Source organism: Bos grunniens, chromosome X, assembly GCF_055505025.1.
Source record: "Bos grunniens cultivar Pamir isolate PY7600 chromosome X, Bosgru_T2T1.0, whole genome shotgun sequence".
NCBI classification, from domain to species: Eukaryota; Metazoa; Chordata; class Mammalia; order Artiodactyla; family Bovidae; genus Bos; species Bos grunniens.
In genome coordinates, this window is record NC_141194.1 from 40,279,246 (window position 1) to 40,292,646 (window position 13,401).

Sequence of the window (13,401 nt, forward strand, 5' to 3'; positions counted from 1 at the left end):
TTTCTGGGCTATTTTATGCTAATATCGCACTTGTCTACTTACTATAGCTTCATGGTAAATCTTAAAAGTCTTTACAGTCACAGACACAGAAAATAAACTCATGGATATGAAAGAAGAGAGGGATGCAGGGAGGGACAAATTAGAAGTATGGGATTAACAGATACAAATTACTATATATAAAATAGATAAGCAACAAGTATTTATACCACAGGGAATTATACCCAATATCTTATAATAACAGATAATAGAATATAATTTGTCAAGCACAATATTGTAAATCAACTGTATTTCAGTTAAAGTCTTTAAAGGAATTTCTCATACCTTGTTCTTCTCCTTCAAGTTTGTTTGCCTTGACTATTCTAGATCCTTGGAATTCTCATGTAAATTTTATGATCAGTTTGTCAAGTTCCACAAATAAACAAAAAAAGCCCTTAAAAATTTGAATTTGATTGCATTGAATCTGTAGACTATTTTGAAGAAAATTAGTGCCTTTATGAGGTTGCATATTCCCAGTCATAACTATGGTGTATTTTTCCCTTTATTTGTCTTCTTTTAAGTTTTTCAATCACACTTTATAAACTATAACCTACATAGGAGTCTTTCATGTCTTTGGTTAGACTTATTCCTGGGTGTTTGATGTTGTTCAAATCTTCTATAGTCCTACTAATTTTTTCTCTGCTTCCCTATCATTACTGAGAGAGGGATGTTATAATAGCCCACTATTACGGTGATTTGTCTATTACTCCTTGAACTTCTGTCATTTTCTCCCTGTACTTTGAGGAGAGGTTATTAGGTGATTACCGATATAGAATTGTTATATCTTCCTAGTGATAGGATGATAAACTTTTTTATCACGATGAAATTATCTCTAGTAAATGCTTTTTGCCCGAAATCTATTTTCTTTAAAATTAATATAGCTACACTGGCTTCTTTTGGCTGTTTTCACAATATATTTTTTCTGTCCTTTTTATTTTAAACCTTTATATAATGCTAAAGATGTCTTGTAAGTCTAGAGACTAATTTTTAAAAAGTACAGTCTGATCATCTTTTTCTTTTAATTGGAATGTTTAATCTATTTCCATTTAATGAAAAATTTTAAATATATTTGGGTTTGCATTTATTTTCCAAGGACCTTCAATTTGTCCCTTCTGTTATCATTGTTTATCTTTCTTGCCTTCTTATGGACTGACTTATATTTTTATTTAGCTTGGAAGTTACACTTTTAAAATTTTTGTTTTAATGGTTACTCTAATCTTGAATCCCTGACTCACAAAAGTTTTTTTTTTTTTTAATATTAAGACTCATACCCTCTCCCTTGACAATTTAAAGAGCTTAAGACATTAACTCTTTTAAAAAAATTTAGGGTTGTGTTTTTTAAAAAAAATTTATTTTTGGTTGTGCTGGGTCTTCATTGCTGGGTGCAGCTTTCTCTAGTTGCAGCGAGTGGGGGCTATTCTTTGTTGAGGTGCGTGGGCTTCTTATTGTAGTGGTTTCTCTCGTTGCAGAGCACAGGCTCTAGAGCACACAGGCTTTGGTAGTTCTGGAGCACAGGCTCTAGAGTGTGGGCTCAGTAGTTGCAGCCCACGGGCTTAGTTGCTCTGTGGCATATGCAATCTTCCCAGATAAGGGACTGAACTTGTGTCCCCTGCATTGGCAGGCAGATTCTTAACTGTTGGACCACCAGAAAAGTCCCATGTTAATTCTTTTTACCTCTTTCCCAACTTATATGTCAGAGTATGTATTTTAATTCTGTGTATTAATTGTGTATTAATTCTGTGTATTAATTTAATTCTGTGTATTTCAATTGTTCAGTTGAAACACAACTGAACATTCAGTTCAGTTCAGTCATTCAGTTGTGTCCAACTCTTTGCAACCCCATGGACTGCAGCACTCCAGGCTTCCCTGTCCATCACCAACTCCCAGAGCTTGCTCAAACTCATGTCCATCAAGTCGGTGATGCCATCCCACCATCTCATCCTCTGTCGTCCCCTTCTCCTCCTGCCTTCAATCTTTCCCAGCATCAAGGTCTTTTCAAATGAGTCAGTTCTTCACATCAGGTGGCCAAAGTATTGGAGTTTCAGCTTCAGCATCAGTCCTTCCAATGAATATTCAGGACTGATTTTCTTTAGGATGGACTGGTTGGATCTCCTTGCAGTCCAAGGGAGTCTCAAGAGTCTTCTCCAACACCACAGTTCAAAAGCATCAATTGTTTGGCACTCAGCCTTCTTTATGGTTCAACTCTCACATCTATACATGGCTACTGGAAAAACCATAGCTTTGACTAGACAGAACTTTGTCGGCAATGGACCATTAGTGTTACTTATTTATATACATGTACCCATCTACTTACCTATTTTCTCCTCATGTGCTCAGTTATTTTTTGTTGTTCTTCAGACATTGTATCTGCTAAATATTTGCAGCAAATAGATGAGGCCGCTGCTGCTGCGTCGCTTCAGTTGTGTCCGACTCTGTGTGATCCCATAGATGGCAGCCCACCAAGCTCCTTTGTCCCTGGGATTCTCCAGGCAAGAATACTCAAGTGGGTTGCCGTTTCCTTCTCCAATGCATGCATGCATGCCAACTTGCTTCAGTTGTGTCCGACTCTGTGTGATCCCATGGACAGCAGCCCTCAAGGCTCCTCTGTGCACAGGATTCTCCAGGCAAGAATATTGGAGTGGGTTGCCATTTCCTTCTCCAGTAGGTGAGGCCTAGGATGATTATATCTTCCTTTAGAGATGAATGACGGAGAAGGCAGTGGCACCCCACTCCAGTACTCTTGCCTGGAAAATCCCATGGACAGAGGAGCCTGGTGGGCTGCAGTCCATGGGGTTGTTAGAGTCGGACATGACTGAGCGACTTCCCTTTCACTTTTCACTTTCATGCGTTGGAGAAGGAAATGGCAACCCACTCCAGTGTTCTTGCCTGGAGGATCCCAGGGACGGGGGAGCCTGGTGGGCTGCCGTCTGTGGGGTCGCATAGAGTCGGACACAACTGAAGCGACTTAACAGCAGCAACAGCAACAGAGATGAATGACATTTTTTTTCTGCAAGGCACCTGGGCACAAACCATCTGTGATTACATCTGTGATTTGAATGTCAGGGCTTGAGAAGGTTTGAATCTGAGGGGTCACCCTTACTCTTAGGAGGTAAACTCTCAGGGTCCCCACTGAAAGTGAGGGAAGTTCACTAGCTCCTCCTCAACCCCTCACCTTCCAAATATGCCCGGACTCTCATCCCTTCCCTCTACCCCTGGGAAGCTGCCCCAAGTGCTACTGGGCCCCTTGGCCCCCTCCTCTGGAATGGGCAAATGCCCCCAGAGGAAAGTGGCCTTAAATGCTCACTCACTCCCTTAGACATTCAGTTCAGTTCAGTCACTCAGTCGTGTCCGACACTTTTCGACCCCATGAATTGCAGCACGCCAGGCCTCCCTGTCCATTACCAACTCCCAGAGTTCGCTCAAACTCATGTCCATCGAGTCAGTGATGCCATCCAGCCATCTCATCCTCTGTTGTCCCCTTCTCCTCCTGCCCCCAATCCCTCCCAGGATCAGGGTCTTTTCCAATGAGTCAACTCTTCACATGAGGTGGCCAAAGTATTGGAGTTTCAGCTTTAGCATCAGTCCTTCCAAAGAACACCCAGGACTGATCTCCTTTAGGATGGACTGGCTGGATCTCCTTGCAGTCCAAGGGACTCTCAAGAGTCTTCTCCAACACCACAGTTCAAAAGCATCAATTCTTCAGCGCTCAGCTTTCTTCACAGTCCAACTCTCACATCCATACATGACCACAGGAAAAACCATAGCCTTGACTAGACGAACCTTTGTTGGCAAAGTAATGTCTCTGCTTTTGAATATGCTATCTAGGTTGGTCATAACTTTCCTTCCAAGGAGTAAGTTTCCTCCAAATCCTGGTCCTGTAATTCTTCACTATCTTGTTAGTTTACTAACATCTCTAAACAGATGTTTTAAATATTTCAATCAACTGTTTCAGTTGTCTTAAGTATGAGAATTGGTCCAAATCACATAGTCTACTATTAGTAGAATGTGAAATCTGGTGGCTCAAATGTAAAGAATCTGCCTGCTGTGCAGGAGACACAGGTGACGTGGGTTCGATCCCTGGGTCGGGAAGATCCCCTGGAGGAGGGCATGGCAACACACTCTAGTATTTTTGCCTGGAGAATCCCCTGGACAGAGGAGCCTGGTGGGCTACAGTCCATGGGGTTGCAAAGAGTTGGACATAACTGAAGCGACTTAGCATGCACGCATGTGCAAAATCTGTTATTAAGACTTTAATTTCTAATTGTCCTGATTATTTGTGAGTTTCAAGAAAGGCCATTTTGATTTTATCTTCTGTGACTTGCTTGTTTATGTATTTGCTCATTTTTTTCTCTTTTAAATTTTATAAATAATGGATGGTAATTCTTTGTCAGTTAGATGTGCTGCTAGCATTATCTCCAGGTTTGTGGCTTATCTTTTCGGTTTACTTATGGCATCTTCTATAATTTCATTTTTAATGTAAATTAATTCAGCTTTATTGATCCTTTTCTTTCATGGTTTGTACATTTGATTGTTAAATGTTCTTGTCCTTTGTTCATAGATTGGGATGTCAGTATTTTTAACCACTTTATATAAGTTCATTGTATAATAAATGTATCAACTCTTTATATATCATATTTGCTGCAAAATGTCCTTCCAAGTTTGTGGTCTGCAACTTTTCAATAGAAAAGTTTATATTTTTATGAGATCAAATCTTTTGGCTGCTTTGTGACTTTGCTTTCTTATAAACTTAAAAGTTACTCTCTTCTAGAGTTTTCCTGACTAATTCTGTGTTCTTTTCATTTTCTATCCTTTCATTAAAGAGTTCTTTGTCTAACACTAGTTTTGGTGTAGGGTGTCTTAATTGTCTTAGCTTTGGAACAGATTACAATCTGGAAGGGTTACACATCCCTCCTTGATTTTCTTTCCTAGTATTTCCTTTAATTAAAATTAGGAAAAAAACCACTGTTTATTCTTCTAGATGAATAGTCATTTTGTAAAGGTCCAACATTTTTGTTTGGATTAAAAAAATTTTTTTTGGCCATGCTGAGCAGCATGTGGGAACTTCCCTGACCAGGGGTCGAACTCTCACTCTGGAAGTGCGGTACCTTAGCCACTGGACCACCAGGGGAGTCCCTGTTTGGATTTTGGTTTGGTGCTGTATTAAACTTCGACATTAATTTGGAAAAAAATTGATGCCATTAAAATACTTAGCTTTTCCATTCAGGAACATTTCTGTTTATTCAAGTCTTTTATATTCTCAGCACAGCTTTGAGGTCTTTTCATATAAATCCCATGGATTTTGTTGGTTTTTAAAAACTTGCTGCAATGGAGAATGGCATCTGCTTTTACCATGAACATTTTCTAACTTTATGGCTAGTATATAAGGAGAGCATTGAGTTCTGAGTGATTTTGTACCTGCTTTTTATTAACTTGAACAGCTTGCCAGTTGTTCTCATGGGTATTTTAAGGTACATGATAGTATTATTAGCAAATATGCACAGTTTTGTCTCATCTTTTCCAACTTTGATACTTCTTTGCTCTGTTTTTGGTTGGTGTTTTAAAAGCAATATTAAATAATCATGGCAGGAGGATTATATTTTAGTGTGTGTGCTTAGTATGTGTTGAGTATGCCCCCACTGCATTAAAAATATAGATATATTGAGATATATTACTGTGGAAAAATACCAGCCTGGAAGAGATACAGTGTTTATAGCATTTGTCTCCAAGTGGCAGAATCTGGCTGAATGTCTCCTTTTTGTTGATCCATATTTTCTAATCATTCTAGGAAGCTCATGTGTTATTTAAGTAATTTAAAAGATTATTCCAATTGTAATGTCTTTATTGTGCCACTTTTAGGTGGATCATGTTGACTATGAGTTGAAATAGCTATTTGTCTGCTGAAGACATTTTCTATCTTATTTGTAAGAGTTTTTCTTTGTCTTTAGAAGTGCGGGCTGAATTTTGTGAAATTTTTTTTGGCAACTGTGAAGATGATCATATGATTTTTTTTCCTTTTTTTTGTAATTGAGGTCTATTTTATGTTCAGTAGAATGTGCAGATCTTAGGCATTCGGTTTGATGTGTTTGGCATATGCTGATGTAACCACCACCCCAAATGGGAAATAGAACATTTCCATCACCCTAGAAAGTTCTAGGAGAAGTCCTGTGGTAAGCTGTTGATTTGTGTGGCTGAGCCTCCACCTCCAGCCTGCGAGCGGGCTTGATTCCCCTGTCTCCAGCCTCAGTTTAACATTTCAAGGGCCTGGTGCCACATGTCACATCCCAGTAGGCTGTCCCCTCTGGTCATTCATCATACCATCCTGGGGATAGAAGGGAAAACAGATTCTTTGCCAAGCAAGTGGCCATGGGGAGGGAGAGATAAAGCTGCCTCCTGAGATGTGAAGAGGGAACTGCAGACGCTTGGAGCGTTCAGTGATCTAGCCTGAGAATGTGTCTCTGGCCAAACTGTTTCTGGGCACCACTCTCTGAAATGTGAGGATGGGGGAGGACCATGGAGAGAGGCCAGTGCATACACTACCTTGACCATGGAGTTTCACTGTAGAGCCTGTGGCCTGTGTGCTGTTCCTGGAGAAAACAGATGCCACCTTGCCTGGTCCTCTAAGGGGACTTGGTACTCTCAGGGTACTCAAGGTCACTACTCTCGGTGACCTTGAATTCCTGGTCAGTGTCTGCTACCCTGTACCAACGTAGCTGGGTTCTTGTTGCAGACCTGCAGGCTCTGCTGCAATGGGTCATGGAATGATCCCCAGTGTTGTTTTCAGCTTATCATATTATGTCAGCTGGGCAAAATATAGAAGTACATGTTTCTATTCATTCCTACCAGCTTAATACTGTTGGATGTGTCTTCAATGCCCTGAAGTGCAGAAAATGAGCTTAGTAGTAGCATTATGCTTTTGGTTACCTGTACATGTAGGGTATGAAATCTGCAGAAAGATGATTTGTGTGCATGTGTGCTAAGTCAATTCAGTTGTGTCCAACTCTGCGACCCCATGGACTGAAGCCTGCCAGGCTTCCCCGTCCATGGGATTCTCCAGGGAAGAATACTAGAGTGTGTTGCCATGCTCTCCTCCAGGGGATCTTCCTGACCCAGGGATCGAAACTGTCTCTCTTATGTCTTCTGCATTCCCACTAATGCCACCTCTGAAGCCCTGAATCAGAGGACTTGGGGACCCCTGAATCAGAAGGCCAGAGGCTCAGATTTCTTATCTGAATGTGACCCAGACTCTTCTGTGTGTTTTCCATAGGGTGAGGTTTACCTGACTGAGGTAAATAATATCTCCTGTTTATGTTTCCTTAATATGTGTCTTCTCAAAGTGAGCAGTTTAAAAAAAAAAAAAGGTGAGCCCTGGTAGTATATTCAGGCCCGGCTATTTCTAGGGGTGTTGGCGCTGGATACATGCAAGTGTGGGTTCCTGAAGCCGCCTTGGTTCTGTACTTGGGCAGAGAGCCCCGGGCCAGGAAGGCAAGGTGTGAAGTAGGTCATTGAGGCACACAAGGGGGCGTCTCAGGCCAAAAGCCCAGCTCCCAACCCCAAGGGCAGCAGGCTTCCTCCTGAGGCTTTCCATGCAAACGTCAAGCAAGGGACGGCCTTTCCATGCTGGGCGCCTGTACAGCTTGAATCAGCTTAGTCACCTCTTCCTAAGAGCTGTCGCAGCTTGGATTTTATTTTTTCTTTTTCTGTTTAAACCTGAAGCTATTTAAAGCCTGCATCCAAAGGCAAGTAGTTGAGTTGCAGGGCCAGGGGGCGCGCGCCTCTGGCGGGGGAAGGCCAGGCCTTTATGGGAAGGTCTGTAAGGCCTAACCCTCTCCCTCTGATCCTTGGGTGGTTTGTCCTGCAATCTGAGGAGACAACTACCTTTTCATGTTTTATACATTTTATTCATACATTTCTCCAACTTTGAAATGACAAAAGCCCAATTCTATGGTTTCCCATTACACAGCATCCTACAGGTATGTATATTCTACAAAGAATACTATGGAGTTTCTCTTCCTCCCCTGTCACACAAGAGACAACTGATTAGGGTTGCGTTGACTTGTCCTGTACCGACAGTGCACCAGCGTTCTGGGTGTTCTGGCGACAGGGCAAAGGGATCAGGGCAGGAGGGCGTGTGCTAAGGCATGTAAATAGATAAACACAGAGAGAAAGAAAAGCGGGACATTTACAAAGAATCCGAACCTTTCCGATGCCCTCACCTCCGGGGTGTCGGAGGACACAGACGCTCTTGCACGCTAAGGCTTGGCTGTACCCTGCAAATACTTACAATTGGATACGGTGAAATATACAACAACTGTTAACATCGCTCTCTTTTAATCACTGAGACAATACTTCAAAACCTTTTATAAAAAGGCAATTATACATACAGAAAAAAAAAAGGAACACGTTGGCAAAACTTTATGCAAAATAACCCCAGAACTGAGTTTGAATGGTGACGTGCCTGCCTGGCAATTAAACATGATGCTATGGTCTCTGCACGTGGGTATTGGGATTGTTCGGCCTTTGTGTCAGTTCCTGGGCCTGCTCCCCCACAGCTTCTCACTCCCTGCACAGGCGCCCTCTGGGGACACAGCAGAGACCAGAAATTGAGTCCCCCAATTCTTGGTTTCTTCAAAATGCAAATAATAGCCAGGGCTGCTCACGGTGGAGAAACCCCTATTTCCACCCCCGAGCAGAACTCCTTCCAAGAGACTGCACAGCCTCTGGGTCCCAAGATGGTCACCCCCAGGGCTTGATGGGTGAGACCACTGGCACGTTCCTTTGGTCACATGTGGGAGAGAAGGGAAGGAACACAGATGGGGCAGCGAAGCTCCAATGTTCTATGTGTAAAGAAATAGGGGGTTGTGCTTGGGGCCAGAAACGAGGTCTCCCGTGTGTGGTGCCAAACATCTCTTTCTGTTTTCTTTTGCTTGGTCCATTTGCACAGGGTCAAGAGAGTTGATGGTTAGGTGAGGGATGGGGGTAGCTCTGGATTTTCTATATGTCAGCCCACCTTCTGCAGCCCAAGAGAAGCAGAGAGAAGACCAGATAAAAAGGATGTGGACTGGTGGACATAAACTCTTTCTTTCTTTCTCTCACTTCCTGGATGCCTGTTACCCCTAAACTTCACTCACTAAACTGGAAGACCCAAGACTTCCAATAGCTCCAAGTTTAAGGCAAACCGATGAGTGGGTGTGGGCAAAGCCAACCAAGCGTTGAGCCTTACAGATGACGTCCTGTAACCAAAGACACCAAGTGGAGAGGAAGACCTTACTTCTAAAGGGGTAAGAAGTGGAAAAGTTCTACCAAATGAAACAATTCATGAGGAAAGCTTGTAGCCCTTCTGTAAGCTGCAGTCAGAAGCAAAAGATCTTTCTAAGAGGAGAATTAATAAGAGGCGCAGAACAAGAGAAAGAACACTTGGGGACCTTGGTATCTAAGCCCTTGGAAACAGGATGGAATTAGGAGGCTGTGTTCAGTTCTGGAAAAACAAGGCCCTCCTCCGTGTCCCCCCCACCCCCCGCCCCGCAACACACACACAAACACACACACTGGTTTGACAGGAAATAAGCAGGGGGATGAGAATCCACAGGGGCTTGTTTGGAATGCTGATTGCAAAATGCCTTCTCTTCTTTCCAAGGAGATAGCCTGGGAGGCATTAAGAATATATTAATCAAGAAATGTTCTTGCTAGCTTTAGCGGTATGTTCTCTTTGCCCTCAAGTGACTGACCTGAAATGAAGAAAAGGATATCAGGGGGAGACAAGAGCGTTTGCTTTGGGTCACCTGTCCTTAAAGGGCAGTGTCCATGCTGGACATTTCCACTGCTCAGTGTCCCCAGGGGTGGCTCAACTGATTACACTTTTTCCAGGAATGAACGCAAAGGCTTAATGAACAGATTAACTACAAGTGATTTAAAAACAAACCAAAAAAACCCTCTATAATCATGAGATCAAAGTCTTAAAAAATAATCATAACATGGAGTCCAGGCCCAGTGGGCTGGCCCCATCAGTGGGAGATGGACTGGGCCCTGGGGAAAAAGGAGCATATGCTGGTCCTTCGCGCGGTAAGGACTTTGCAGCATCTTTGGATACCCCACCGCCAACGGGACGGGCTCAGAAGATGCCTTCTGAATGCAAATTGCCAAGAAGTAGGTCACCCATTTCTGTTCCTCTCTGAGCAAATATTTTAAACCATCTCACCTAACAGGAGATATACTTAATTGCTTTTTAAAAGGCTACCATATTATCTCAACACTGGGATGCTTCCTGAATTAAACTGAGTGACATTTTCCTTTTTAGTGTTAAAATTGAACATGCTGCCTGGGCAAAGTAATTACTGTTTTATGATTAGAAAATCAGGACATTCTTTTTAACAGCTAATTTGACATATTAACCCCTATCCCCGTTTCTTGCTGTGAGGAATAGGACTGGAAAGAGAGCCCTCAGAATATGGCTGAATTGACCAGTGTTAAGATTTAATAATCTAATCATCTGCTGTTCTTTGAAAGGAAAAAAATGATTTTGTGGATGGAATGGAAACACTAAAGCAGCTTTTGAGCAATTTTCTGATTGCTCAGTGGACAATTGTAATGGAGTGGCAGCAGCAGTGTACTGTAATTACTCTGGATTCAGAAATTTAAGTCTTTTCTGCTAGGTCACAAAGACACTGCTTTAGGATAGTCGTATATCAGCAGAAGGGAACAGATGACCTCTTTGAGAAGTCAGAATGAGTTCTGGGCGCAGGAATTTTGCCACCTGCACAATGGTGAGAATGCCACCAGCCTGTGTACTTCTCAGCCCTGGGGCCACAGACTACACTGGCATTGCTTTTCTCTTCCTCTGCCTGACCTGCCTTTACCAGCATGGTGGGTGGCTCAAGACAGGCATCGTCAAGCATCCCCAGAGACTTGGTCTCAGAGGGCAAGTGGGCCATGGGGGTTCCTACCAGAGGGAGGGAGCTTCATTTCTCAGGTGTCAGTTGCATTCTTCTTTGTGCTTCATTGGAAAAGAGGTAGCGCGGGCATGCTCACACTGAGAAGAGCCCCATTGTGACCAATACCATCCTGGGAATGACTGGCTGGCCTTGGCGTTGCTCAGATTGCAGTCAGTCCCATCGCAGCCCAAACAGCTCTCGGGGTTTCTGCCTCCACCCAGGGTGTCTCTGGTTTAGTGGTTTGGTCACCCTGAGGTGGGACCCCAATGGAAGCAGTTTACTTAGCACTTTGTAAGCTGTATACTCATCGGGTCACCGACAAAGGACAACATCAGAGGAAAACCCAGCATTGTTCGGTAAGAGTAGGGGGAGGGGAGGGCGACACCGTCAAGAGTATACAAAAGCCTTCTCTGTGTGGTCCTTCAAGAGGAGCTGTTCTGCTCAGAACACATCCTGCATGTCCTGCCGAGGCACAAAGCAATGAGGCCATCTAACCTACAAGAAGGAAACTCGATGGTATTTTTTTCAACGATCTCAGGTTAATAGAACCACTGACACTCGAATGGAAAAACCTGCCACTGACCTCTGGCAAAAAGCGAGAAAACCGCCAGCCTGACTCACCTGTATTGGAAGAACGTGACCTCACAGAAGGGTGATGGGATGGTTAATGTCTCTGATGCAACAAGGACATGATTCTCCTGTGCCAAGGGATATAGCAAGAGGAAGGAGAAACCGCATGTTGCCTCCAGCACATGAGTGGCCCTCGGGTGCACTGCATTCTGGGAGCAGACGAGGTCCCAGCTGTGCTCTGGCAGAGTATTTTGTTGTCCTGCCAACTGATAGTCATTCCTAGGCCTTCGATGGTTCAATGAGCATCTAAAGGATTATAAAATCTAAAAGGTCATCACCTTGTAAACCTGAACAAATCTATGATGAAATGAAGGACCCAAAGGCATTTAATTATTGAACACATAAAAGGAAGTATATTTAAAAAAAAATTGGTCAAACTGTCCTGTTATCATTTTAAAGGAATTTACAGGGCTGTTATAGATTATTCTTTTGGAATAATTCAGTTTATAGCAAATGCCTAAACTGGTTTCTTCATTGCACAGTATATTCTCTTAAAATGGGTGCTTTAAAACAATTACATACATATTAAAAATCCTCATTTCTTTGCTTAATTAAAATGTTAATACTCTCAGACAACACAGATCTGAAATGGTGAAACCAGCAATTCCCCCTCCCACCTTACAACAAATTAAATTGAGACAAAATTACAAACACATTTCACTACATGGTTATTATTAATAAAAATCAGTTTCTTTTGTTTGTTTTTTTTATAAAGTTGCCCGAAATGCAAGGGATGTGCATAGGTTTACAACTTAGTCATAATAGCATTTTATTCTTATTCCCCTGGGTGTGCCCCGTGAACGGAATGTACTTTGTTGTAGATTACAGATTGTTTTGTCCAACACAGACACACCGACAGCATAAACGCTCGCGACTGTCCACATGCATTAAGAGTCAAGACCCAACTTCAAATCTCTAAAAGGTTTACAGGGTGCTTCAAAGAGACAGTATCACATTATCTGGATGGTACATAAAGGACTTAAAAAAAATACTATTCTAAAAAAAAAAAGAGGAAAAAAAGGCCTTTAAAAATTTATGAGTTTTGTAATCACTAGACTGATTATTTCAAATAAATAAAGGAAAGAAAGATATTCCAATCCATAAAATCAGACTCTAAAAAGAATGTAGTGTTCCAACCCCAGTCAAGGTAACAGAATCATTGTTTATTATTATTAAAATAGATTATAGAAAGCAGCATCTATTTTGTGCAGTTTTTAGGGGCCTTGGAAATAAAAAGCTATGATTTCCAAAAATATAACATTCCAAAGGATTGAATAATACATACATTTAAAGATACATTTTATTAAAGTTTAGGAGAACTGATTAAAAAAGATACTGTCTCTTTAAATTAGTGTGTAATTGTTTTTCTCCTCCTATCTATTCGGACATGACAATAATTATAAATGTAGGTCACACTACAACTAGGTAGTCTCTAGGGACCACGACCTGCTGACACAAGGCCGATAACAAAGAGGCTTTTCCATGTATGAGGTGGCTCCCAGTTATGCGGCAGATATCTGGGGGAGGGGGGCCTAATAGACCCAGGAGACGGGGACCCACTGCGGGGCTGTGCACACGTGCTCCACGGCTTCCTCCAAATGTCTGATTGTCTCGTCGATTTCATTGTTGATAATTGTGAGATCGAAGTAGTGCGCGTATGTTCTCTGTAAGATGTCAGACTCCTTCTGCAGACGCTGAAGAGATTCATCCTAAATGGTGAGGGGATGGAGGAAGGGGTGGGCGTGGGAGGAGGGAGAAGCAAAGAGGAGAGAGAAGTCAACCAAGATGGTTTTCTCGGGCTACATTT

General features: G+C 42.4%; 1 protein-coding gene and 2 long non-coding RNA genes across 19 annotated transcripts in view; 2 read left to right on the forward strand and 1 right to left on the reverse strand.

Moving 5' to 3' along the window:
* LOC147340204 (uncharacterized) overlaps window positions 1-13,401 on the forward strand; it is a 39,749-nt gene that overhangs the window by 12,743 nt on the left and 13,605 nt on the right. The gene's annotated exons all lie outside the window — the stretch shown is intronic.
* Window positions 5,998-12,199, forward strand: LOC147340205 (uncharacterized). Its single transcript, XR_015158670.1, has 2 exons — window positions 5,998-9,314; window positions 11,503-12,199. It is a non-coding gene; the product is annotated as an uncharacterized LOC147340205 (long non-coding RNA).
* CASK (calcium/calmodulin dependent serine protein kinase) overlaps window positions 7,913-13,401 on the reverse strand; it is a 377,321-nt gene continuing 371,832 nt past the window's right edge. For all 12 annotated transcript variants that reach the window (XM_086387080.1, XM_086387078.1, XM_086387076.1 and 9 more), the window contains one exon: window positions 7,913-13,303. In XM_086387080.1, the coding sequence (XP_086243206.1) occupies window positions 13,127-13,303 (177 nt within the window). In that variant the 3' untranslated portion in view covers window positions 7,913-13,126. The remainder of the gene's footprint in view (window positions 13,304-13,401) is intronic.